Here is a 27,278-nt window from a genome sequence, read left to right as displayed (position 1 = left end):
TTTTTACCCTTGTCTTTTAAAGGGAGCTGAATAATTTTACTTTGGTTGGCAGCAGTGGGGAAAAAAATTGTTTATTTTAATTTGCAGGTTGGAGTAATTCCATATTGTTAAATTCGTAACTTAACACCTCCTTTCACCCAGGTAACTTTCCCAGGACAGTTCTAGAGCTAAATCTCTTTTACCTAGTTTACGTTATGTACAGATTATTAGAACTCACCGATATGTTTATTTAAGTTACACCGTCTGTTCCCTCACTCTCACCCCAATTGTAAGCCCTATGTGAACAGAGTTTATCTGTTTAGCTCCTTGCTGTATTTTCAGTGGCTGGCACATAGTAGGTGCTCAAGAAATATTTCCTGAATAAATGGACGTGTGAGTAAATGCTGTTCCTCTTGATGTTTGTAGCCCTCTGGGCATTTCTCTGGGCCAGTCTCTCCTATTGCTGCCATTCACCCTCCACACTGCTTCCTGAGGGAGCTTCTTTTTTTTTTTTATGCAAAATCATTTTTTTTTAAACCATGCCATTTCTTCGCTTTCAGGATAGAAGTCCAAACTCCTCAACTAGGCATGTATGGTAACTGTCCCCGCCTGGCTCTTCTGAGTCCTCTCCTCACATGCCGTGTGCCCTTTCACAGGCACCCCGTGTCATCTGTCATCTGCTCAGGAGGCATCACAGGCCTGAGCAGGCCGTGCTGGCTGCTCCAGGAACTCTGCCATCTGAAATGCTGCTTCCGTTGCCTGGAATCCCCCGCCTTACTCAACAGATCCCACTCCTCCTTCCAGGCTCAGCTCTGGGGTCACCTCTCTTCTAAAGCTCCTCAGATGCTCTCTTTCCCTTCTCCCACCAGGCTGGTTCCCTTGTTGTTTGGCCTACTCACTACCCACGTCCTTTTCCCCCTCTCAGACGCTGGGGTTAGGACAGGACTGAGTCCACCATCAGCCCCGGGCAGAGCAAAGGACCTGGCTAATCGCCGTCATTATTACTGGTCCTGGGATGGGCACAAGGCTCAAGGTGGGATGACGAGCATCAGCACTGAGACCGGAACTACTGGGAAAGAGACTTGCTCTTTCTGCCTGAGGCACTAAGGTGATATCAAGGAAACCTAGAGGCATGTGACCCTCTTTGCCATGAGAGGGGAGCCTGTCTGAGAATGCAGCAAACAGAAAAAAAAAGAAGCTGGGAGAAGAGAGAAGCAGGTAAGCGGACAGACAAGAAGCAAGAGAGTGAGTGAACCAAACAGAAAGGGACTGGCCAAGATACCAATGTCTGATGATGTCACTGAGCTCCTGGATCCAGCTGTTCCTGAAGTCAAATCGAAACTTCTCAGTTACACAAGCCAATACATCCTCTTCTTAAATTAAAAATAGTCTGATTTTGGTTTTCATCACTTGCAGCAGAAAGCACCCCAGATGATGTACTCTCCCCTGACTTAGCCTCTCCTCCAGCACCTCCTGAGAGGGGACCTGCCAACTGCCCTACAATGAGCCCCCTGATGGCCAAAAACACATCTCCTTTACCTCAGTAGCCGCAGGACTTGGTGTACCACAGATACGCAATAAAGACCTGGCAAATGAAAAAGGAAGGAATGTTTATCTGGGAATTAATGAAGCTTTCCACTCACTTTGGAACGCTTAAACTCCCCAGAGCCTTCTCTGTCACCAGTCTGCTCTGCTGCCCTGAATGCTGGCTTTTCCATTCTCTGAAGTCAGAGAGCCTGGGGATAACCGGAAGGCGCAGGTCCAAGGTGCTGAGAAGGCACATGGCCCAGGGGCCTAGTCCTGCCGCACATCAGGACTTACCTGGACTTCACCCAAGTCACTGCTGGGCCCTGTGCCGCCCAGGTGAGGCCTGGAGCACAGGGACATAAAGAACCCAACACACACCTTAGCCCATTAATTTTTCAGGCTTCTGGTCCTTTGCTGATGCTTTCTCCGACTGGAATGCCCTTCCCTTCCTTCTCTACTTAATTCTCCAAAAATCATCTCCTCCAAGGAGTCTGCTCTGAACTCCCAGTGGAAACAAACTCAGAAGCTTTCAGGAACCAGGAAGTGGGAGAACCAGGCTGGCTGGTGACCTAGGGAGTACGTGCCCCATGGAAAGGTGTGTCTCCATTCAGCTCCTGCCAACTGTTGCCATGAGCAAACCTTAGCTACAGAGAAAGACCAGGCTCCCCTTGCTGCAGTCGTAGGTTTATTATTATTGTCACCGCAAACCTCGTCACCACCACCACCATCACCACCACCACAAACCATGTCTCAGGTGGAATGTGGCCCGATTCCAGGACCACCACACCAGAGTACAGCCACCTGTGCATGTGTCTGTCTGTCCTGCAAGACTCCATCTCTGCAGGTGGACCCCACACCTCCAGGTTTGCTAACTACCCTCTCAGTCCTCAGGGGCCCGGCACTAACCCAAAGCTCAGCAGCCCCAGGTGCAGACATTCTGCCACGCCCTGGCAGGGGTTCCCCGGCTTACCCCTTCAAGTCCTGCCCCACAGGGCAGCGGTGTCTCCAAAGTACAAGTCCCATTTGTCACTCCTCTGCTTAAAACTCTTCAATTGCTCACTGGCCAACACATACACACACACACCCACACACACACCACGTTTAAACAAATAACTATAGTACAAAATGTGATGATGCCACAAAGGAAAAAATGGGAGAGCCAAGAAAGCCCCTCACGGAGGGAGATCACTTATTATGGGTAGTCGGGAAAGGGTTATCTGAGGAGGTAGGATTTAAGCTAAGTCCTGACAGAAGAGAAAGACCCAGCCACAGGAAATGTGGGATATGGACTGTTCTAGAAGGAACTGTATGTGCAAAGGCCCTGAGACAAGAAAGAGCTGGAGGGGTCAAGATCTAAGAGGGAGCCATGCACAGCGGCAATGAGGTGAGCCAGGGGTAATAATCCCTCCAGCACCAGGGTGCTGGAGGACTGAAGGGGAGAGAGCAGGCAGAGCCCGGCGTACCTGGTGTGTAATTAGCACTAGATGGATAGATGAACAACTGCGCTTCATAGGAAGAGGCCCTGCTGATGTGCAGAAGGGTCTGATGACTTCCTGCTGCTCTGAATAAGGCTGCCTAGTTCACGAGGGAGAGCTAAAAGCCAGTAACAAAGGCTCCTTCATGATACAAAACAGTTCCAGTTTCATGCGCTTATGAGGATCAGCCACTGAAGTCCAAAAAGCTTCGAAACTCATTATGAAAAAGAACTTCACTTTCCCTCAGAAGGCAGAGGAGCTGGGAAATTAATGACAAGAACGTTTCAGAGGGGTGGCAAAGCTCCATGTAGTGGGGAACTGGCAGAGAAGATGGCTCTCCAAAGCAGCAAAGGAAATTGTGTGCAACGCTTCTAGGACACTTGAAGCTTTCTGGGCCCCATCTAGGAGCAAGGAGCTGTGGAGAGGGTTTACTCGGGGTCCATATTAAAGGACATTCATTTGGGGCCTAATGTTTTCTCCTGAAAAACACCACTCATCCAGCCTCTACTGATACAAGACCCCACGCCAGTATCTGGGTGTGCAGTCGGAAAATCAGTCCAGTGAGCACAGCAGACATTTAGCGCGTGCACTAAAGCATGCTGGGGGCTGTGAGGGAAATGGCTGCCAGGCACACAGGAAATGCAGGGACGAAGGAGAGACAGTGGGTTCCACTGTGGAGGGGAGCAAGAGAGGTTTCTTGGAGGAGGAGGCAAGAGTTATCTCTTTTTAAAGGAATGCACAAAGGTTGGCATCCAGAAAACAGAGAGAGACCCTAGAAGCCAGTAAGAAAAAGACAAAAACCCCAGAGGAATAATGACCAAAGGAAGCAAAACATAATTAAATTGTAAATCTAATGATGCCAAATGTCATTAGAACATGAAACAATGGGAATCCTCATCCACCTGGTTGACGGTGAACGATTGGTGCCACCATCTTGCAGAGAAATTTGGCAACAGCTGGGAAAGTTGGAGACAAGCATGCCCTATAGCCACCACCCTCATTCACTGATGTGCAACCTGGAGAAACTAAGAAGCAAACGTGCCAGGAGACATGGCCAGGACGCTGGCTGCAACACTGTTTGAATGGGGGAAAACTGCAAACAACCTAACTGCCCATTAAAGGGAGAATAAATACAACATTGACTATTCAAACAAAGGAATATCAGTAACTATAGCAGTTCAAGTTACTGCATTGGAACCCCATGAATCCAAATGTGTAAATCTCAAAAGATGAAACTGGTGAAAAATACAAGGTGTGAAAAGGTAAAGGCTGATATCATTCATGTGAAGTTAAGAAAAAAACCCTCTCGTAATCATATGTAATAAAAGTATAAAACCACGGACAGGAAGGATACACAACCATCCCACAGAACGATTCTCTCTGGGAGGGAGGATATGAAGAGGATTCCGCTATCTCGCTGTCTCCGTAATGTTTAATTTCTAAACACTAACATTTGTTCAATCGGATGATGATACACGTTTATTCATTATATTTCTCTGCGTGTTCTGGGGCACATTGGAAACATTTTACAATACATTTTTAAGAGCTTAGAAGCAAATAAGACAAAATGTTAACAGCTGTCAATACTAGGTGGTGGGAGTTTGGGCGCTTATCTTATTCTTTGTATTTGTCCCCCCCTTTAAGAAACCATCACTGTATAGCACATGCCACTGTATACCCACTTGGGAGTGGAACACACACACACCCTATGACCCACAATCCTATGCCTAAGCATAAACCCACAGAAGTCAGGCTGATAGCCAGCAGCAGACATATACAAGAGTGTTAACTACAGCATTATGTGGAATCAGGCCAAATTGGAAGCCACCAGTCATCCCTCAACAGCAAAGATAAATAAATTGTGGTATAGTCAGGCATACAATGCAATACTACAAAGAAAGAAACAAGAATTGCTACTTGCAACAATATGGATGGCTCTCACAGATGTGACGTGGAGAGAATGAGACCAGACACCAAGCAGTACACACTGTACGATTCCATTTATGTAAAGTCCTAAAGGAGCAAAACTAACCTATGCATTTGACATCAGGGCAGTGGCCAGCCTCGTGGGGAGAGAGTGATAAGAGGAGCCTGGAGTCCTACTGATGGTACATTTCTTAGCCTGTGTGCTGGTTATGTCGGAATGCTCCTTTTGTGGAACTCCATCAAGCTGCACACTTCAGGTTGGGGATATATTGTACCTCAATTTAAGAAAATAACCCCCCAAAATGGGGACGGGGGGATAAAAACCCACTGCTACAACAATGAGAGAAATGAAGAGGGGAGGAAGAAGAGAGAAGGGAAGAAAGAAGAATCCAGACTGCACATGTCAGAGTTATCATGAATGACAAAAGAATGGAGACCAAATTAGCCAGGCTCCCGTGTGACCTAAGCATTACTTTAACCCAGCATTGAGGGTTCAGGATACCCGGGTGCCGTGCTAAATGGCTACCGTGCAGCACTGCATGGGACTGTCACAAGAGCCTGTGATGTATGCGCCCTCGCCCCCTGTGGCAGCTGAGACAACTGAGCGTCAGTGGCTGGGTGACTTACTGGACGTCACACAGCCAGTGTTGCCAGAGACAGGATCTGAAACAAGGCCAGCAAGATGCCACAGTCCAAAGTCTTAACCTCTTGGCCTCGGGCAACGTCTTCTCAAAATTCTGGGGCCTGTGACGCTGCAGGGACCGTCAGGAGAAGGGGACGGCTTTCTCGATACGTGAGGGATTCTGAACTCCAAAGACCTGGTGATGGGGAAACAGCTAAAATGGAGGCAACTTGAGAAATTAAAAAATTTTTTTCTTGCTTGCTAAAGATGAACCAAGACTGCAATACACAATTCTCAATATGAACGGGAGTGCCCAAGGGGGCGGGAGCAGTGATTCTCAATTATTGGAGAAGAGAGTAAGAACTGAGAAGGGCTCTTCTGGGTTGTAATGCTAATCAGTTGTCCGAAAATGAGAAGGAATAAAACAGATGTAACCTGGGTGAAACATGTTCAGCAGGCCTTCAGAGCTACTAGAAGAGATTAGATAATGACACAGTTTAACAGCCCCAGAAATATTTTGGACAACACTTAACTGCCCAACAGAGAGTCAAGTGTTTTTATAATTCATGTCAGTTGCCAAACGAAAGGGTTTGGCATTGCTTCATTAGCGACCTCGGGCTCTGCCAGAGAGGAGTGAAGTTAGGGCAGCTGGCCGATTCTGGTTGGGGAGCTGGGAAGGCCAGATCCCAGATGTGTCGCATAACTCCTCTTTGTCACCAGGCATGGCTCCTGCAAAGTCTTTGTAGAACCTTCTGCTAATATGTGCAGTGTTGTGTTGATAGCCAGTGGGCATCTTTCTACAAACAATTATCGAAGATCTGTAAGATAAAGTAACGAAGGGAACTGGGGACAAAGGGAATTGGTAACCATACTACACTGGTGTCACACACCAATTTCTATATAGCTTGAGTTCATTTGTTCCTCAAACACGTTTTACTCAGCACCTACTATGCACCAGACACAGAAAATGACCAAGACTCTGAAGGCCTGGTTTTGCTCTCTAATTCACGGGGAAATGGGGGAGAGAGAACTGTGTAGTAGTATGAGAGAGAGTATGAGAAAGGAACCCAGAGGAGGGATATCTAACACTTTGAGTTCAGGGAGGGCTTCCTGGAGGAGGTGGGACATGCAAGATCTGAGACCCGAGACCATCAAGATGATTCTCTTTGATTCAGTGTTTCCATGTGCTCCACAGAGAAACATGAGAACAGAGCGGCAAAGACACTTCTGGTTGCTAGCCCTGGGCTATTTGTTTATAAAAAGACCTGAGTTTCTTTGTGTTTTTTTTACTGGATATTAACTTGGTATTATAGAAAAGTCTTCTCAAGAAGCCCCCACTTATTAAATACATGTGTATATTTGCATGTGGATGCACAAATATACACTCCAGGTCTGCGGCGTATCCATGTCTCTCTCCTGAGCCCATTTTTCTGGCATGATAACTTTAGCAACTGCTCTCCCGGAAAATATCTTAAGAGGCTTTTATCATATTAGAGAAAAACAACAATGTGTGATGTACAATGAGCCCAATTCCTCTCTTCTTCTTGTTTAATACATTAAGTACCAGGACTGTTTACACCATGGTTGGCACTGTGTCAAATGAGGAATGAGCTTGAGTTTATGGCTTCATTCGGTTGGAACTTCTTGTCTCTTCCCAGTTTCTCTCTAGAAAATCTTCATCTTCAGGGGATGGTGCCTGAGCTCCCTGGGTCTCCGTTCTAAGCAGGGTATCGCACCGTCTTTTATCCTCTTCCATATAAGGGTGTTTCTGGCAGAATCCCCCAAAATCTTGCATCTCCACATAGAAACTCGCTGTCACGTGTGACTGCCTGCTTTACCAGCTCCCAGATGCTGGCGTGGGGTTATGAGGCTTCCCAACCAAGGGTCAGGGGGCACAGTGGCAGTAACAGAAGTCTGACTCAACATCTGATAAGAGCTACAGGACCTTGGGCAGGATGCTTACAGCCTCCAAGCCCAGTCTCCTCCTCTATAAGGCGTTTTATCCGGAGCTTGACAAGCATGCACGATGAGGACATGAACTGAGCCTCTGGTATGTGTGACAAGCCTGGCACGTGACGGCTAATACTACTCCACAGAGCAATATAGGGGTGAGGGTTCTGATGGACCACCCATGTCAGGCTCACCCACCGCAGGGCACAGATTCACAGCATCCTCTATGATGAGGACGTGCTCCTTCTCACTCCCAGCCCATCCTGGTTATATACAAGGGGAAACTGAGGCACAGGGACGTCAAATAACTTGCCCAAGGCCACACAGCTAGTGAAGCAGTAGGGACATTCCTTCCTTTCTTTTGTTTTTTACTCTCAGAGTTGACAATATCCTGCTGAATGAATAAACGCATACATGAATGAATATTTGTCTGTACACTTAGGTTTACCAGGGATGTTTGTAAGCCTGTGGATTGACAAGGGTGGCAGCCCTTAGCTCTAAACATGGCCCCTAAGTGAGAGTAGAGGTGGACGGTTCAGCAGAAGGGAGAGGCCAGCAGAGGCCTCGGCTTCCTCTGTTCCCTGATTTCTACCCACCGAGGCTGCAGAACGGACTTATGGAGGCAACATGAATGTCCACAGACTGGGCGACGGCTAAGTCACCTACATCTGTCCGTGCACACGGAGGTCTGTGTGTCAGAGGGCGGAGGCTAGAGCTCTGCAGGACGTCCTCCGGGGCCTGCATATCAGCCTTGACACTGCCGAGCGAGATGCCTTGCACAAGTCACCTCACCTCCCTGTGCCTCCGTTTCCCGCTGTGTAAAGTGACGTAACAGGAGAGGAGCTCGTCCCCAGGGAAGGAAAGAGAGGTGTGAGGCAGGCAGAATAATTTCTCGCCAGGCCCTGGGCATGCTATCATACACGGCAAAGCAGACTGCACAGAGGTGATTCAGGTAAGGACCTCGCGATGGGAGTTGAGCCTGGGTGATCAGGGCGGGCCCAGTCCCATTACGCGCCTTTCCCTGTGGTGTTCAGAGGAAGCCGTGACTACAGAGAATGGTCAGAGAGATGCAGCGATAAAGACAGAGGCAGGGGCCACGAGCCAAGGAATGCAGGGAACAGACTCTCCCCAGAGCCTCCAGGAGGAGTCAGCTCTGCTGACACCTTGACTTCCATCTGGTGAGGCCTATGTCAGACTCCTGACGTACTGAACTGTAAGGTGCTACGTAAGTGTTGTTTTAAGCCGCCAGGTCAGAGGTAATGTGCTATGGCAGCAATAGGAAACTGATACAAGATGTAGGGAGGAAATAAGGTGGACAGAAGGAAAGGATGTCACCTGAACTGACCCCGCTTCCCCACATGTGGGAGTTATCACTGGGACTCCTGCTGGCCCTGTAAGCATTTTGCTCCTGCAGAAAGCAGCTTTGCGTCCTCTCCTCACTCTCCTCCAGAGCGTGCTGGGACCCTCCTCCAGCCCAGAGGACTCCTCTGTGAGAATTGATTTATTTGTCTGTCTCCCTACAGGACCATGAACTTCGTGAAGGCAGAGACTGCACTTCAAATCACCTGTGTAACCTCTACGCCTAGCATGACACCCTTGCACTCTGGACGTGTTTGCCCAAGGGAAGAATTAATCAGCTTCAGCATTCTTCTCGATGCCCACTCATTTCCACCACTATCTGTAACCACCCTCCCCCACTGGGGCCCTGCATCCCCAGAGCTGCACGTAATCTGTGACTCCCAGGGACGTGCAAAGGCGCGCTCCATGGCTCAGCGAGCACCAGTCAGTTCCTCCACCAGACACTGGTGTATGTGTTTTTAATGAGGGTTTTATGCATAGTTTCTCCAACAAGTTGAATTATCTGCGGCCCGGGGGAAAGCAATTTGCCTTGCGTTAATGCTAAATGAACTCGCGGAGGCCGATTCCATTACCCTAAGGAGTGACAGTCTCGGCCCTCCTCTGCTCCCTGAACAGTAAGGTCCACTTTCAGGAGCATCATCCAAACAAACCCTTGGACCTCAGCTCTCATGCTGGCCACGTCTGCGTGGACAGGAAGCTGGCCGGGCAGCTCCCGCAGATGGTTCGAGAGCCCTCTCTCCAGTCTCTGGAGGTTGCTGGCCTTCTGCCCACGCTGCAAAAAGTATGCCCCCAGAAGTGGAGTGAGAACAACCTTGCAAGTCACCTCAAAGTTATGTGACTCACTTTTGAAATTTACCCTGTTTCCCCGAAAATAAGACCTAGCCAGATAATTGGCTCTAATGCGTCTTTTGGAGCAAAAATTAATATAAGATCCAGTCTTATATTATATTATATTACTTATATTAATTTTTGCTCCAAAAGACGCATTAGAGCTGATTGTCCGGCTAGATCTTATTTTCGGGGAAACTCGGTAAACTTTTTTTTTTTTTTAATTTGTGTCGAGAATCCAGTGAAGGAAAGAATATAAAAGGGAAAGTTTTCCACTTAATTTCTGTTCATTTATTCATTAATTCAGGCTGTGAATATCTCGGGCGCTATTCTCGGAGTTGAGAAGACAGCAAAGAGCAATAACAGACCAAGGCCCCGTTTTGTGAACTTCCGTTCCAGTGCAGAGAGACCAATAATATGCAAGTACATATATGAATAAATCATTTCAATTCACAGTGTGTGCTAAGAGAAAACTGAAACAGGGGCGGCATTCACAAGCGTGGTCAGGAAGGCATCTCTCCGAGGAGGTGGAACTGGGGCTGAGACTGGAGGAGCTGTCCCTGCAGAGATCAGGGAAAAGCCATTCCAGGCAGAGGGGACAGCCGGTGTGAAGGTGAAAACAGCGTGGAAGTGTTAGGAAGTCCGTGTGGCTGGGTGCAGAGGGAGAGGAGTGGGGCATGCGACAAGGTGGGGGACAGACGAGGGGATACCCAGGGGGCCACAGTAAAGAGTCCTGCGTTTAACTACCATAAGTGCCTCTGGAGGGTTTTAATCAACAGTGACAAAATCTGATTTGTGTCCTGCAGACCTCACTGTGGCTACAGAGTAGGAAATGGACTGTGGACAGGCAAGAGTGGAAAGGGGCTGCCACTGCAGGTGTCCACACCAGAGATAAGAGTGGCTTGGGTTAGATCACCTAAGCAGGGATGGAGGAAAGCAGCGGGGCTGGGGCTATGGAGACGTAGAAAGCACAGGGCTTGGATTGGTGGCACCGTGCTTGCTTATTACGGCACTCCTGCTCGATAGAGGTTCGAGAGAAATGGCACCCCCGCGGGGGTCATGAGAGCTGACCGTAAAGATTCTGGTTCTCCTGGGCACGTGGTAGGAGTGGACTCCTTTGCCCCTTGGTGTTAGGCATGGCCCTGTAATTTGCTGTGGCCAATGAGATATGAGTGGAACTGACATGTGTCACTTCCAGACAGAAGCTTGAAGAACCAGTGTCTGATCTGCCTCTGTCCCTTGCTCTTGCTGCCATGATTGTCACAACACCCAGAGAGGAGTCTCCAGCTTCCTGGGCCCCTGATTCCCTGATGAGCAGAGCTCTCAGCCAACCCCTGGCGGACACAGAGCATGAGCCAAAAACACACCTCGGTCTGTTTGGCCTGCCAAGACCAAGGCGCTGTTTGTTACCGCAGTCTAACCGAGACCATCCTGACTGATGGAAGCCCTATGCCTGTGCTACTTAAATGCTAATGAGAACCTTTAATATGCAACTGTCATGGCTTACCTCTGCTACAAAGGCAGAAGTGCTGGACTGCATCAAGTGCTGGACTGATACTCAGTTAACCATTTTAACAAGACTCGGGCTTCACGTCGTTAGATGGAGGCATGGTTCTCTCCAGAGAGCACTCTGGGCGTCTGTGCTTTTACAGCTGAACACGTGACGGCCTCCCGAAGCTAAAGAAATGCTTTGGTCAAGACAAATCCCGCATCCACAAGCTCTACCATGTGCTCATTTTATCAATTCAAATAATTTCAAACTGGGGTTAGGATCACATTTTACTTCTAGAATGGGAATCATTGGGGAAATATCTAGAAATTCAGGCTTGAAGATGACCTGTGTGATGAATTTAAAAAGGCTGAACTGTTTAATACATCTTTGGGGACTGCCAGGTCTGTGGATTCCGGAGTGATTCATTTAACGGGTCCACGGCTGAGAGCAGCAAGGTACACGTGACTCAGGCCACCCAAAGGTATCGTATCTGCACGCCTTCATGGTCCAAGGGAATCATTCTTAAAGTGACCCAACCAAAGAAAAGATTCTGACCTGGTGGAATTTTCTGGGCCAATTTAGAATCAAAGCGCTCCTGCAAATTTGCCCTCGGGGTACGACAGTGAGTACCCTGAACTGGTAGGCCCAACGTGCAGGCATGAGCTGGGTCTCAGCAGAGTCCCTCAGCGGCCTCTGTTGCACGTGGCATCCTGCATTCTGCCTCCACGTGCCCTTGAAGATCAGGTGGACCCTGCAATCTGTGCTGGGCAGTAGCCAGAGGGGACTTAGGCACCTTAGGCACGTCCCAGCCAGACGCTGGGGAAAGAGCAAATCGTGGCGTGACTAGCCAATGAATGAAAAGCTAATGGGCTGCACAGGCTTGATAAGAGGCAGAGGGCCCATGACTGCTCGTGAGCGGTCAGATTCCCGAGCAGCAGGGGAAACTGTCATACCCACCCCTGACCACAGGGAGCAGGACCGAAAATCTAGTTAAGGACCAGCCGGTGCCGCTGTACAAGCCGGTTGGCTCTGGGCCAGGCCCAACACGGACCTCACACTCCCAGGCTCATTTATTGGCAAAACGGAGTCGCACTGAGGGGATGGGAGAGTGGTGGGCCGTGCTGCCCTAGAGACACAGATTCCACAGGAGGAAGCCCACGGCTGCTTAGTGGGTCCCAGAACCAGTGTCCTGAGAACCTGAAGCAGGGCTGAGGATGACCCCCCTGAGGGGCCACTCACTTGCCGCCCCTGCTCCTGGCACAGGAGCCACAGGACTGCTGCAGGCTCGTTCTGATTGCTTCACTCCAGACAGACCTGAGCCTCCTCTCACTCTGCCTGAGCCTCCCGCACCAGGGTGCCGAGGACTGGTGGTGGTCTTGGCAGGTTTGCTCTGCCTGAGGTAAGTTCTGTGTAAGTATACGGCTCGAGGTGATACCAGGTGGGGACGGGGGCTCTTCAGGCTGCAGAGAAAGCCTTCAGCAATGCGTGGCCCCCAAAGGTGTCCAGTCGGAATCCCAGAACCCGCGAGGATGTCACCACCGTACATGGCAAAGGGACTTGGCAGGTGTGATTCAGTTACGGCTCTTGAGGTAGGAGATTATGGTGGATTATCTGGGTGGGCCCACTGTGACACAAGGGTCCTTGTAAGAGGAGGAGGGCCAGAGTCAGAGGAGGCCATGTGACTACACTGACAGAAGCAGAGCTGTCACGTGACTGCAGCTCTGAAGACACGGGAGGCCTCTACCAGCTGGAAGAGATGGGACGGAGCCTCCCCGGAGCCCCAGGAGGAGCGCGGCCCTGCTGCCACCTTCACTGTAGCCCCGTGAGACTAAGTTTGGACGTCTGACCTCCAGGACTCGCGTCTTACTAAACACCTGGGGCTTGGTTACAGCAGCCACAGAAAGTGACTACACAGTGAAGACATTTCACCACCAGAATGCTCGGTCCAGCCCTGTTAGTCGTTTCCCTCAGCAAGATACAGACAGGCCGAGTTCCCGGGGGACGTCACGGAGGAGCTGCGGCAGCGAGATGCTCCCAGCAAGTGAGAGCATCTTACAACGACGGCGTGACGGTTGGGCAGAATTCTGTTTGATGACATTTTAAGACATTCTGGATGGGTCCCAAGATTTGTTATGAGCCTGCGAGTCATCAGATTAAATCAGTATATAATTCCCTCCCCTTCTCGTAAGAATTACTGTACTCCTTGCTATAAGCAAGCGTAGTATTTCTAAGTCTTCTGTTTTTATGGGCTCAATTCCGCTTTTCTTCAACAGAAAAAAAAAAAAAACGGAATGAGAGATTAATTCTGGGCCTGAGATAAACTGCTTTACAACTGTTTCAATTAAGATCTAACAGACATTGATATGATCAGATTTCTAACCTGGTTTAAACACAGACATCTATGAACATACAAACAACAGTAATAGTTTTCCCTATGGAATTCTCAAGTGTTGGGAGTGGGTTATGGAAACTCTTGCTCTAGTTTTCTAAGATAAAGATGGAAAGAAATTCAGGAAAATGCAAATAAAAACCACAATGAGACACCACCTCACACCAATCAGAACGGCTGTCATCAATAAATCAACAAACAAGTGTTGGCGAGGATGTGGAGAAAAGGGAACCCTCGTGCACTGTTGGTGGGATTGCAAATTCGTGCAGCCACTATGGAAAGCAGTATGGAGGTCCCTCAAAAATGTAAAAACAGAATGACCTTATGATCTAGCAATTCCATTCCTGGGTATTTATCTTAAGAAACCCAAAACTCTAATTCGAAAGATATATATACCCATATGTTCACTGCAGCATTATTCACAATAGCCAAGCTATGGAAGCAACCTATGTGTCCAACCATAGACGGATGGATAACGAAGAGGTGGTAAATAAACACAGTGGATTATTAGTCGGCCATAACAAAGAATGAAATCTTGCCATTTTGACAACATGGATGGACCTCAAGTGTATCATACTAAGTGAAATGAGTCAGATAGAGAGAGACAAATACCATCTGATTTTACTTACATGTGGAATCTAAAAAAACAAAATAAATGAACAAACAAAACTACGTATGGTGTCAGATGGGTACTAGACTTACCAGGGGGATCACTTCATAAGTTATGTAAGTCTCTAACCATGATGCTGTACCCCTGAAACTAATAATATCGAATGTCAACTGTAATTGAAATACTTTTTAAATTAAGAAATAAAAAAGAGGGTATGAAATCCTAGTGAGGTACCTTTTCAAGAAAGAAACCAGGAAATTCATCACACCTGGAAATCGCCACAGGGCGTTGTCAGTACAAGACGGCACCGTGGTTCTCACCCATCCTCACGCACTCACACCGTCCAGGAGCCTGTTCACTCCCAGGAGCCTGGAGGCTTGCAGTGGAGCCCTAGAATCTGTATTTCTAACGAGCTCTTGCTGCTGCTCAGGGACCATCCTTAGAACCATGGCAGTTGAGGGAGCCCTCTTCCACAGGCCTAATTTCACACATGTGCTGAGAAGGGTCATGCATGACCTGATCTCAGCTGACCGAACTGTCCCTGCCATGCTAGGTAACACTCCGTAGTTGTCGAAGTATCTCACCGCCTACTGGCCTTGAAGCTAGAGGGCTGCCAGCTTGGCTGCACATTGCAATTGTGCAAACTTTAAATCCCTCAGGGCCCAGGCCTCACTTCAGACCAATTAAATCAGAACGGGGGTGGGAGATGGGCAGGTCTCAGTAGTTTTTCAAGCTCCCCAAGTGATTCCAAGTGCAGCCAAGATGGAGAACTGCTGCTCTAAGCAAATATGAGAGATGACAAAATAAGGCCAATTGGCTGAAGCAGACATTCAACAGGGTGCTAGGCCCAGGCCTGCCCTCTTCAGTGCTGGGCGCCTGCCCCTCACGCCGTGACACATAATAGGTGCTCAGGAAACCCTCGGTGAATGAATGAGTCCTAATCAACCAGCAAACGTGGAGGACTGGTGCCTCCTTTCTCCAGGGTACATGGCAGAATACCCGGATAGATGGTGTCTTGATAGATGATTAACCCTGGGAGGGCAGTGACCCTACAGTACACAGAGCTCCTCTGAGAAAACTCTGCGAGGGAGATATCGCCACAGAAGTCCAAAGAGATCGTACGACAACTACGGATGAGAACTAGGAAATGTGTTTTGGGTCCAGAACAGGGATCGGTAAACTATGACCCACAGGCCAAATCTAGCTGCCACCTATCCTTATAAATATAGTTTTATTGGCACATAGCCATGCCCACTGGTGTCCACACTGTGGCTGCTTTCTCACTGCAGGGGCAGAGTTGGGTATCTTTAGCTGAAATGGTACAGTCAGCAAAGCCAGAAATATTTACGCACCAGCCTTTTAGAGAACGAGTTTGCCAACCCCCTCCCTGGAGAAATACGATATACACAAGCAAACATAACGTGACTGGCTTTAGGTGGGGAATTATGGATGACTACTGTCTATTTTCTTATATTAGCTAGCATTTGACTTGTACATTTACAGGGGCACGTGTGTTTAAACCATAAACTGAAGAAGAACAAGAAAACGTCTGCCTTAGTGTAGGCACGAGGGCTGAGACGCGAGACGGTACCTACCTTGTTTCCAATGGCCTTTTTGGGTGGGAAGTTGTAGGCTCGCACTTGAGGGTATTTGTTCTGTAACCTGTGGTGCAAAGTCCGGAACTCCGTGTACCGCCGGTAGACGTTCCATTCATCGTCTTTTATCCGGATGTAGACCTGTCAAGAAAAGGAAAGAGGAAGAAAATGGAAGCTTCTCTTGAAACTTCATTACAAAGGGGTGGGATTTCGGCAACACTCCGCCCATGAGAACCAGCTCTGTGAGAGCGGAGGCCACATTCATCTCCGGTGTCACGGGCTGCCCAGTGCCTGGAACAGCGAGGGGACTCAGTGGTCGTGAGGGGACAGATGGGGACATGGCAGACGGATCAGGCCGGTTACGGGAACAACACGCTGTGTATCATTTCCCCAGTTATCTGAGAGATGGATGTTTCATTCTTCTGTCACATGCATATGACAGCAATGAGAGGTTGCTGGTGAGACTCGTGCCTCCTTTCTGGCTACACGTTTCCTCGTCTGTAAAATGGATGATTAACAGGACCTCCTCCCAAGGTGGTACGGACAGCATTCAGGTGTAGAGGCAGCGCAGCTGTGCCTGGGACCACGCAGACCTCACCTTGGGGAAGGGGGAGAGGCCAGAGTGGAGATCAGCCCAACGGGCTGTAAGGTCACGTCCAGTGAGATAAGCCCAACTGGGGCATAAAACATCTTTATATTTTAATCAAGTTGTGATTCCCAAGAGAACCCTCTGGTGGCACAATACACAGCAACTACGTCGCAAGGGAAAACAGTGGGAGAGGATCAATGCATTTTAAAAAATTACGTGAGTTAAAAAACAGCGCAGAGTAAAATCTCCAATGACAAAGCTGTTGCAACCAGTGAATGCTGATACACATTGTAGAAACCTCTGAATAGGTGTCTCTAATGTGTGCAATGCATTCTGACTCTGCACTTTTCACGATACATTCATGAGCCAATTGTTCCACCCAGTGCAATCGCTGAGTCCTCTCCTGCTTCTTCCACGGTCCCTTCTTGGCCTTCCATGGTCCCTTGGGCTCTCCTCTCGTGCCCACACCTAAAGGTGGAGGTTTCACAGGGGGCCCTCCTCTCCCCTACACGAGCATCCACTCTCAGGTCCGCGTGGTTCCGTTTCAGGTCAGTGACTCCCAAATCGCATGTCTAGTCGGGATCTCTGACATGAAGTCCAGACATGGGCCTGGTGAGACTCACTGTGTCAACAACTGAACCTGAGATCTGCACTGCAACCCACTCCTCCTTTTCCTGGGATGTCTCGCTCTCTCAGTGGACGAACCACTGAGTTGCCTGAGCCAAAAATCTGGGCATCAAGTTTGACCACCCCTGTTCTTTAGCCCCGCCCCCCAATAGTCAAGTACTGAGCAATAGGTCCTACCACCCCCACCGCCTGAGCTGTCCCCACCCCTGCCGGCACCACCATAATCTAGTTGTCCTTCCAGCCTGCCGTTTCCCCATTCAATGCATTGTCATCTCCCTTGTTCAAATTAATTGCTTCAGTGGCCGCCCGTGAAAGATGCTCCTGCCAGCGGGGTTCTGGGGCAGGTACATGAGCAGCCTCCGTGGGCTAGGAAGCCTCCTGCATCATCAAGACCATCTTACTGCAAGGTCCACCCCTTGCTGTGGAAATGCCAATTTGCTTGCATTTTCTTTATAATTCTTTAATTCCTTAAATTCTTAAAAAGTCCTTTAAACCAGCACGGCGCCAATTTGCATGCCTTTCTTTGAAGCTGTCTACGTGATGTTCAGGTCAGAGCACATATCCGGTCCCACAAGTAGCAGCCCGGGCCGTTCAACTTTCTCCTCCTGGTACCCCTGCTCGGGACACAGCGGGCATTCGAGAAGTCAGACTTCTGGGATGCCAGAGTGAGAAAGGACCTCAGAAGCCATTGGCTCAACCCTTCCTTTTTCAAGCCGCAGGACCCATGTGACAAACACCCCCTCCCAAACCCGTATTCTCCGGTCTGGTTGCAGTGGACCAATGACTTGGGGATTGGTCAAACCACCCAAGAAGAGGGAACACCAGGGGTGCGATGACCAAGAAAGAGGGGAGGAAGACCCTTTTGGGGAAAAGGAGGGGTTGTGACATCATAATGTCATCAGCAAGGAGACACAATGTACGGAGGTAGTTAAGAGCAGAGATGCTGCAGCTAAACTCGGTGATGCGAATCCTGGCTCTGCTGCACACTAGCTGTGTAGCCCTAAGAAAGTCACTTAACTTCTCTGTGCCTCCATGCCCTCCTTGGAGAAATGAGGGACAAAATTACCTCCCTCAGTGGGTCTTGGGAAGATTCAATGAGTTTCACATATGTGATGGGCTTAGACAGGGGCCTGGTACATAGAAGACACCATGTGAGTGTTCAATAAATCAGTAATTTAAAATCACCTTATCGGGGATATTAACGAGACTTACTGTGGTGATCACTTCGCAGTACATACAAACCCGGCATCATTACAGTGTACAGCTGAAACTGCCATAATGTTCTATGTCAATTATACTTCAATAAAAACATTTTAAAAAGTAACCTTATTGGTTAGGTTGCCAGTGGGAAATGACAGAGGTTGGATTTTGGAAATCTCTGATCCTGGTGATCAGCGTTAACATGAATCCCTTCCAATGTCTGACTGATGTTGACGGGGCTACAGTGACACATCAAGACATGCGTGGCGGGCTCACAAACTGCAGCAGCACCCCAGAAGTCAGCACCTTCACCACCCACTACCTATGTGATGGTGGGCAAATGCCATCTTTCTGGGTCTCAGTTTACTCATCTGAGAAATGGGCATAATCCAGAAAACACCTGAAAGCACTGTGTTAACTGCCTCTGCTGCTGTTACTGTCATTATCATTTATCGTCAGAAGCATGAAACTCTGCAAACTTGAAGAAGCACGGCCACTGCAGTCACACCTGTCCTAGCTTTATGATCTCTACTGTAAGATTTGTGCTTAGTAAAGAACAAGTATGGAGATTACCACTTACAGTCTTAGGGCTTAGAACAAATTATGGTGTGGCTCATTAAAATTATTTAATAAAAATATGAATGATAATACCCATACCCCCTAAAAAGCTCCACAAACATGAACCCCTAAACATATTACTTCATGGCTGCATGAAAGCAGCTGTGCCCGCTGAGACCAGACGACGTGGCCTCTCCTGGCCCGTGTGTGTGCTCCTGGGAGCATCCCCCTGCTTCTGGGCCTTGTCTCCTCATGTGTAACGTGCGGGGCTGAACTAGACGGGCTCTGGGTCCCTTCACAGCCCTAAGTGTTGTTCTCCGAGTCCTCAGGTGATTCATAAACTCCAAATACTTCCCTGGGCCTTGTCCACACTGCACTCCCATTTCACTGTGGAGACCAAGGTGTCCATGGAACCAGGCTGGAGGCCTGGCCTGGGCCTTGACTGGGGAGGATTTAATACTCAAGAGGAAAGGCAACAGCAGAACCATCCTTGCAAAAAGCTCAGTTGTCTTCCCCCTGCCACGCTGGGAGAGCAGCCTCACAGCGACAATGAGGCTCACCAAAGAATCATGGGCAGAGAGGCTTCCGGGTGCTTCTGGGTGCTTCCAGCACGCTCAGTGACCATCCTCACTCCTGCCTCTGCGAGCATCACTGGACTGAGGCCCTCTGGAAGGTGAAAGGTGGTCACTGGGCATTTGTGGCACCAGCTTCTGTTACATCCGGAGGCCACTGGGTAACGAGGGGAGGGGGGGACAGTCATGGACTTCAGGTCGGGCACCCACGTTCCCATTTTCTGCTGAGATCTGGATGCTACCGAAACCCTCATCTCTCCGGTTAGTAGTCCAAGTTACACAGCTCTAGGAGAAATTCAGCAGGAGTGGGGGGCCCACTGCCACACCCGAAAGAGTAAAATATTTTTAGATCTTCAGTGAAATATGAATACCTTCATGCTAACACTTGCCATTTATGAAGCACCTGTGGGCTACGCCAGGCACCCACATGCCTCACCTTTCATCCTCAGTTAATCTGCAAGGCAGAAAGTGTGCACTTGTGCCTTCCACAGAGGAAGACATGGGCTCGGAGAGAATAGGTCTCCTTGGGGGGGTGGGGCGGGGAGAAAAAAGACTTGAACCCAGGTCTGCCTGACATGTCTAAGGCCCGGTGCTTTCTGTTACAGCACGTTCCTGCCATAGCCGAGGGTCCTGAATGCCTGGGAACCCCAAGCCAGCAACGCTGGGGACAGCAGCTGCCAAGGACAGTCCCTGAATGATCCCTCTGTGGCCCAACTGCCCCTGTGCTGGGCAGATCACATATCCTCAGAACGGTCTCCAATCGCACCTTCTCATTTACGCCTCTCCCTTCAGGAACCTAATGCCAGTAAAATCACTCAGAATTACTTGAATGGTCCATTCTCAATGGCAATGCGTTTAGCATCCAAAATTGGGAAACTCTGCAAATTAAGTTGTCCTTGAATTATACTAAGCCAAATTGGGTACTTATTTCATTAAAGAATTGAAAGAGCTTATACCCCAAATTGTTTTTCCTTTCTTTTTTTTTTTCCCTTTAAAGAGCTCCGCCATCCAAATTAAGTCTGATAGGCCCAATCCTTCTGCTTGAGCCATAAAGATAATAATTCCTTGGAGGAATAAAAAGAGTTGACCTCCTCTGGAAAAACCAAGTTCCCTTTTAAAACAAGCAATAAAAAGCAACTCCAAGTCCAATCTCCTTGACTCAGCAGAAGAAAAACAAAATAAGAGGGTAATATCTGTAATCAGGAATCAGGGCAAACTCTCCCTTCTCTGTTGTAAAAGGAAGTTCGAATTTTGAGGTTTCTTTTCCACTGGGAAGAACAACCCCTGTAATACCTGTAATAACCGTGTTTGCCCCCAAATAAGACCAGGTCTTATATTAATTTTTGCTCCAAAAGACGCATTAGGGCTTATGTTCAGGTGATGCCTCCTGACAAATCATGCTAAGGCTGATTTTCCGGTTACGCCTTATTTTCGGGGACACACGGTAACACTGAGGGGAAGGAGAGGTCAGCGGTGAGAAATGGTGAAACCCTCAGTCCATCAGTGCGTCGCATCCACAACAAACTCTCGTGTCAATAGGGCCTCCGGGAAATGCTTTCATTTAGAAGTTTAAGGGCACCCCCGCCCCGGAGCGTTCCTACCAGCCCCGGCCCCTCGCCTGCTCTGCTGAACACTCTGCCCCTGGTTTCTTTCTTCTGCTTTCGAATTCCATCTACATGGACTCACACAGACTGTGCTCCTCTGTGTCCGGTTTCTTTCTCTCCACACTGGGTTTGTGGGATGTCTTCATGCTGTCGTGCAGAGCACTGATCTGCCCTTGTTCACTGCTGCATAGTATGCCCCTGCTTATTCGCCCGCTCTGCTGGGTGGGGCATTTGGGCTCTCTTCAGCTGGGACCATAATAGGGAAGGCCACCATGGGCAGTCACGAGCATGGCTCTGGCACTCATTTCTTTTGTGATCATAGATCTAAATATGAACAGTAAAATCAGAAAGGTGCTAGGAGAAAATATATCACGGGGACCTCGGGGATAGGCAAGGATTCTTACACAGAACACAAGGGCACAAAGAGCCTTCTGGGTGCTATACGTGTCCTCTCTCTCTTTCTGGGCAGTGGTTACACAGATGTGGGCAAAAGTAAAAACTGAACTAAAAGTTAAGATTTATGCACCTGGTGATATTCATATTAAACCTAGAATTATAGGCAAAAGTTAAAAAATAAAGGCTATGCCTTCACTATCCTCAGGAGAGTAACCTATATCCTACTTTATGGTCCTGGGAAGTCTAAAGCAGACTGTGGTGGGTGACCATCCACGAGGACCCGGCACGCAGTCAGACGTCAGTGTTTGGGGGGTGGGGTGGAGACTGGAAGATGGCCTCAGGCAGACCCGGGTTCAAATCCCAGCTCCACCTCTTGCAAGCCCAGGACTTCCGCCCTTAAGCCTCAGTTCTCCATCTGGACAAGGAGGGTGGTGCTGGTGGCTGCTTCTGAGGGGAAGAGTACTGAGCGATCGCGTGTGAGGCAACGTTCTTTACATCCACCAACAACAGGTCTAATCACCACACGTCGGATGTCCCAGGGTGAAATGTATCTTTGAAACATACACACACATCTAGATAGATCTACATTATCTATATGGTACATCTCTCTCGACCTGTCTCTCTGTCCGCCTATCTATCTACCTGTCTGTCTGTCTATCCATCCACCCACTTATCCATCTAGAGAGAAGGGGGGAGGGAGAAAGAAGGGAGGGAGGGAGAAAACGGAGAGAGAGATGGAGAGGGAGAAGGAAGATTGAAAAACTTGTTTTCAGACAAGTACCTTATGATCTCACTTATATGTGGAATCTGAAGAAAAGAATAAATGAATGAACTCACCAGAAATAGTCTCAGAGACATAGAGGAAAAACTGAGGGTTGCTGGATGGGGTGGGGGATAAGGGGGAAGGTGAGGGGATTAGAAGCACAGTCGGTAACCACAAGATGGCCACGGGGATACGAAAGCCAATTTGGGGAACGTAATCAATAATGTTGTAAAGATTTTGTAGGGTGTCAGATGGACACTTGTCCCATTAGGGAGACCACTTCATGGATGGTGTAGATGTCTGACCACTGCACTGTACACCTGAAGCTGAACAATAATGAATGTCAACTACAATTTTATATACACACACACACACACACACACACAGTTACAAGAAGCAGAGTACAGCATTAGGAATAGACAGTGGAAATGTAATGGCTGTGTGCGATGTCAGAGGGGTAGTGGATGGGGGAGGAGGGTTATCACTGTGTGAGAGATATAAATGATAAATGTCTAACTATTACATTGTTTTGTGCACCTGAAACTAATAAAAAATGTTTTTAAAAATTAATTAATTAATTAATTTAAAAAAAAAAGAAAGAAAAGCTTGTTTTCAGTCGATTTAAGGCCCAGACCTGTTTTAAGGGTCTGCCAAGCGCAGGTACAGATTTGTCAGCCAGCAGCATCCTGAATCTTAGGCACATGTGAGGTCTGTCGTGCAAGAGGCAGAATGGCACAGTGAAAGGGCACAGGCCTGGGTTCAAATCCCAGCTCTTCCCCGGCCAGCAGTGATCCTGGGAATGATACTCCTCAAGACTCAGTTTCCCAGTCTGTGAAATGGGGACAATACCAATCTGGTTGGGTGCTTGTGAGATGCTGTGCCTGGCAGCCAGTAAGCAGTGGCGGCTATTAATATTGTAACCCCACCCCTTCGTCGTCACCTGCCTTTGTGTACATGAACTTCCCTATTACAGAATTAGGGGTAATTATAGGATGTGCAATCACAAAATTAAAGCAGGTAATTACCATGCCTAATTAATTGTCAAATGCTAGGCAGGTGAGGAAACACAAACAGAATGCAGTCTGTGGGCTGGGCAGCTAAACATCCCCGTGGTTTCTAAAACACTGTCAGCAGAAAGAGCAGAGTTCAGCAAATGACCTTCTCGGGTGGGTCTTTTAAGCACTGAAACCAAACCTGGGAGTGTCACGTGGGCTTCGGAGTCAGAACGAGCTTGTACCTCTGCTGGGTGCAGGCTCACCTGACATCTATGCTGCCCCTGTCACACGAGCACCGAGGTTGGCAGACAAGAGTGCTTTTTCAGGAGGGGACCTCACAGGAGATACTTGGTGCCGTGACCCTCTGCAAGGATCAGCCTTAGAGAGAACCCTCGGCTGTGAATGCAACTAGAGCTCTGGGAAAAACCCAACCAACCAACCAACCAAACAAACAAACAAACAAAAACCTGCTCATTTACACTCCGCTGGTTTGGAAACAAAACATCGGGCTGCCCCTGCTTCCTGCAGCAAAGATCCAAGGCATCCCTCTCTCTCCACTTCAAAATTCAGGCGACTTTTCTCATCTCTGACTCCTCCATCCCAGAAGCAAACACATTTTATGCACGTTGTGATACTCGGGAGTGAAAGCGCGCACTGGAGACGGCTGCGCCCTCGGACTGAACCACGATGACGGACCATTTAGCAGCACCTACCATGTGCCAGACCTTCCACCTACGATTCTCATAGGAGAACTGCAATTTTATATGCCCTCAAACAGGGACTGGGAACAACTAAGTAAGGTGCCCGGGACGACCCAGGGAGTGAGCGGCGGAACCAGAATCGGGCTCTAAGTCGACACTACACCCAAAATACACGCTGCACCATCTCCAGCTCAGAGAAAAACAAGTGCTGCGAACGCTCAACTCCGATGGCCTTTACACGGATTGTTAAATTTAAAGACAGTCAGATGACATCAGGATAACAAAGATTCTTTTAAAACGGCTTTAGGTTCTTAATTCATTTTGCTTCCTTAATATCCAAGGAATGAAATGATTTGTGTTTTGGTTGGTGGCCTCTGTTAATGTACCCTAACAAAACTTTCCTTTTAATGAAATAGCTTCATGTGTTATTAACTGTAAGTGTCCTCGTTGCTAGGACAAAATGCCTGAATTACTGTATGACCATGCTGAGGGAGTAATATTATTGCAGCCAAATGCCGAGAGTAAAATGAATAACTTAGCCGGAGAAAAACGGCTTTTCAGTTCACTGGGTTATGGAAATGAGGCAGACTACTGACGGCAGAAATGCATTATTTACTAAGAATTGCCAGCACGACCCCACGTACCTTTCCAGGAAGGATACGGAATGAACCGTTCAGAAGTGGGACAGACCCTGCTGTCCCTGCACTGGGGACACCACCACCACTGATGCCGACCCCCCTTTCACGCAGAACCACGGTGCACACACACGTGCTCACTACAGACCAGCCCGGCTCTCCTGTCTCCGGGCATTTGACACCAATCTCCTCTGGAAGCCGCACAGCCCGCCGGCCCACCAGGCCGCACCTGACTGGTGTTTGGAGGTGCTGAGAGCTGGACACTGGGTTCAGGGCATCGACTCGTCCTTCAAGACCCTGCTCAAGTCAGGTCTCTTCTTTCCCACACCCCCTATGAACCCCAAGCAGACCTGGGTGTTCCCTCCTCTGGGTAACTGCCGGTGCCTCTCATGTGCCAGGCTCAGGGCTGGGTCCTGGCTGATGGAGAACAAACCAGGCATGACCATGACCCTGCCCTCCTGGAGCCCACAGCCGGCCAGACAGCCGACCTGATGCAAATAACCACACGCACACACGCACACAGCATTTCAGGTGGAGATCAGCCTGTACGGAAACGGGTATGGTTCTCGCAGCTGTGTGAGGCCTGGGAGTGGGGTGCAGTTAGCAGAGCAGGACGAAAACAATGAGTCAGAGTGGCGTCTTGGACGGGAAACAGCTCCGGGCCAAAGGGCAGGGCACAGCCTGTGGCAGGAGGTGTGCGGAACAGGAGAGGGCTGAGAGGGGCCAGGGCAGCCGGCGCAGGAGGGCAGGAGGGATGCGAGAGGGGGGTGCAGTCACGTGTCAGATGAGACAAGGTAACAAGGGGGGAGCCTCAGGGCCATGGGCACTGCTCTTCCCTGTCCCTGGAACGCTTGTCCCCGCACTCCCTTCGGCTTCTGGCTCAACTATCACCTCTGATCCCGCGCCCACCACCACCTGGCAAGCTAGGTGTTCCTTCTTTACCTGTTTACTGTCTGTCTCTCTCAACCAGAGGTTAAGCTCCCTTGGGGAAGGGATCTGGTGGCTTTGTGCACTGCTGTACCCCCCGCCCCGTACAAACGAGGCAGCCGATACACATGCACTGATGGAAAGGTTGAGAAAGAATGGACCGCGAGGACTGACAGATGGGCGGGCAGGCACCGGCGCTCTGCCAGACGCTGGTCAGAGCTCTGCCAAGCAGCGTCCTGTTTTCAGGCCTCACCCCTGCCGGTCCCACAGAAGCAGGATGGCACCTCCCTTGTCTGCGCATGTGCTGGATAGATGTGCATCCAGTACATGCGCCGGGGGCTGCTCGGAGCACGGGACGGCCACCTACAGCTCGTAGGCTTTTGGAGGGGGCTGAGGAGAGCGCAGAATGCTGCTTTAGTGAACACCGTTTACATGTGGGGAGGGAGAACGCAGGTGTCAGGCTCTAAGAGGACAGGACACTCTTCCTAAAACCTGCCGCCAGGTACTCACTCACTTTCACTTCACTTGTCCTGTCTCCCGAGGCTGAGCCCCTGGCGCAACACAGAACGATCAGAGCTAGAAAAGGAGCAACAGTGGGAGCCCAGGTCTGCTGGACTCCAGGGCCCATGTCTCCGCATGACTGCCCAGCACCTCCTCCCCAAGACCGAAAGACGCCAGAGAAAAAGGCAGAGACACAAGGCCCCTTGACTCGCCGAGTTCCTGACCCTGGGGCCCACCCCTTGTCTCCCCAAAATAAGTCTATGACTCAGTAAGTCATGGGCAATAGCACAGGCTGAAGGTCAGGTGCAGACGGGTTCTCAGAGGACGTCTGGGGGCAGTGTGCCCCTCACATCAGACCCACCGGATGCCCACCGCTGCTGACACCAGCCCCTGCCCGAGAATTCAGGAGAAGACAATTGTGACGCTGCCCATGCTCTGGGGCTCATGGCTGTTGAGTCTGGGCTCCGGGTGGAACCCTCCCCCGATGGGGCGTAAGCTATCCCTTTTGCGGACAGGGAGACACCCTTCAGAGAGCCCGAGGTGGGCCTGGACCTGAGGGTAGCCGCATCTAGCAACAGCAACTGCGAGTTCCCTCCCGTTATATTTCTCTGCCAGGAGCCGGGCAGTTTTATTAATTGCTCTAGCCTGGTCTCAGCTTTGCTGGGGATACAAGGAACAGACCCAGCTGTCATAGGTGTGTTTGAAGAACAAAGGAGAGACAGCACTGTACCTGCCCTCCCCCATCCGCGGCCAGAGCAACAGTAACCACTGGTGGGCAGCTGTGCCAGGAGCCCAGCTGCCTAATGAGGCTCATGTTCCGCGCGACCAGCAGCATCAGGGGCCACGTAGAAAACCTCGGGGGGCAGGTCCCTGAGTACACATCAGACAGTCCCTGGGCGGTTCTGAAATAGCTGGAGCCATTTGGATGGGAGCTGACTTCCGGCCATCAAGTGGCTGGGGGCTCCAGTGATCATATGTGAGGAGTTGAAAAAGGAAATATGACTTCATCCTGCAATCACATGGTGCGGTCTAGATATCTGAGTCATGCATATCATACCCCGAGCCACGTGCATTGCAAGACACGTTCATTTGCTGAAAGCTGCTTACTCCGTTTGTAGCACTGAAATTAGAGTTTTAGACCCAGTGGGAAACTAGAAAAGTCTTCTGTCTCTCTCTTCACAGATACAAATACGAGCCAAGTCTCTCTGGAATACGGGGAGAGGGAAGCAGAAGCCAGAGATCTGTTTAATCTGAAATAATTTAATTTAGGGACTATTTATGACATATTGATATGACTCCAATCACATGAGTATGTGTGCAATTGAATCCCTGAAAATAAGGCCAGAAGGATTCAAATTAAAACATTAACAGGGGCTATTTCTGAATAGCAGTAGATTTTCATTGTCTTTATGGTTTCTTTATGGTTGTCCGAGTTTTCCAAATGTCTTTCCTCTATTA

At 49.3% G+C, this 27,278-nt stretch overlaps 1 protein-coding gene across 1 annotated transcript in view; it reads right to left on the bottom strand.

Annotated features, from left to right (window-relative positions):
• The window catches only part of SNX29 (sorting nexin 29), a 457,786-nt gene that overhangs the window by 61,045 nt on the left and 369,463 nt on the right, over positions 1 to 27,278 (bottom strand). Inside the window, exon 19 of the mRNA XM_033101149.1 lies at positions 15,753 to 15,893. Coding sequence (XP_032957040.1) covers positions 15,753 to 15,893 — 141 coding nt within the window. The remainder of the gene's footprint in view (positions 1 to 15,752; positions 15,894 to 27,278) is intronic.

Source organism: Rhinolophus ferrumequinum (assembly GCF_004115265.2).
Source record: "Rhinolophus ferrumequinum isolate MPI-CBG mRhiFer1 chromosome 15 unlocalized genomic scaffold, mRhiFer1_v1.p scaffold_54_arrow_ctg1_1, whole genome shotgun sequence".
NCBI classification, from domain to species: Eukaryota; Metazoa; Chordata; class Mammalia; order Chiroptera; family Rhinolophidae; genus Rhinolophus; species Rhinolophus ferrumequinum.
The sequence above is the reverse complement of the archived record's forward strand: the minus strand, read 5'-3'. Positions and strand labels throughout refer to the sequence as shown.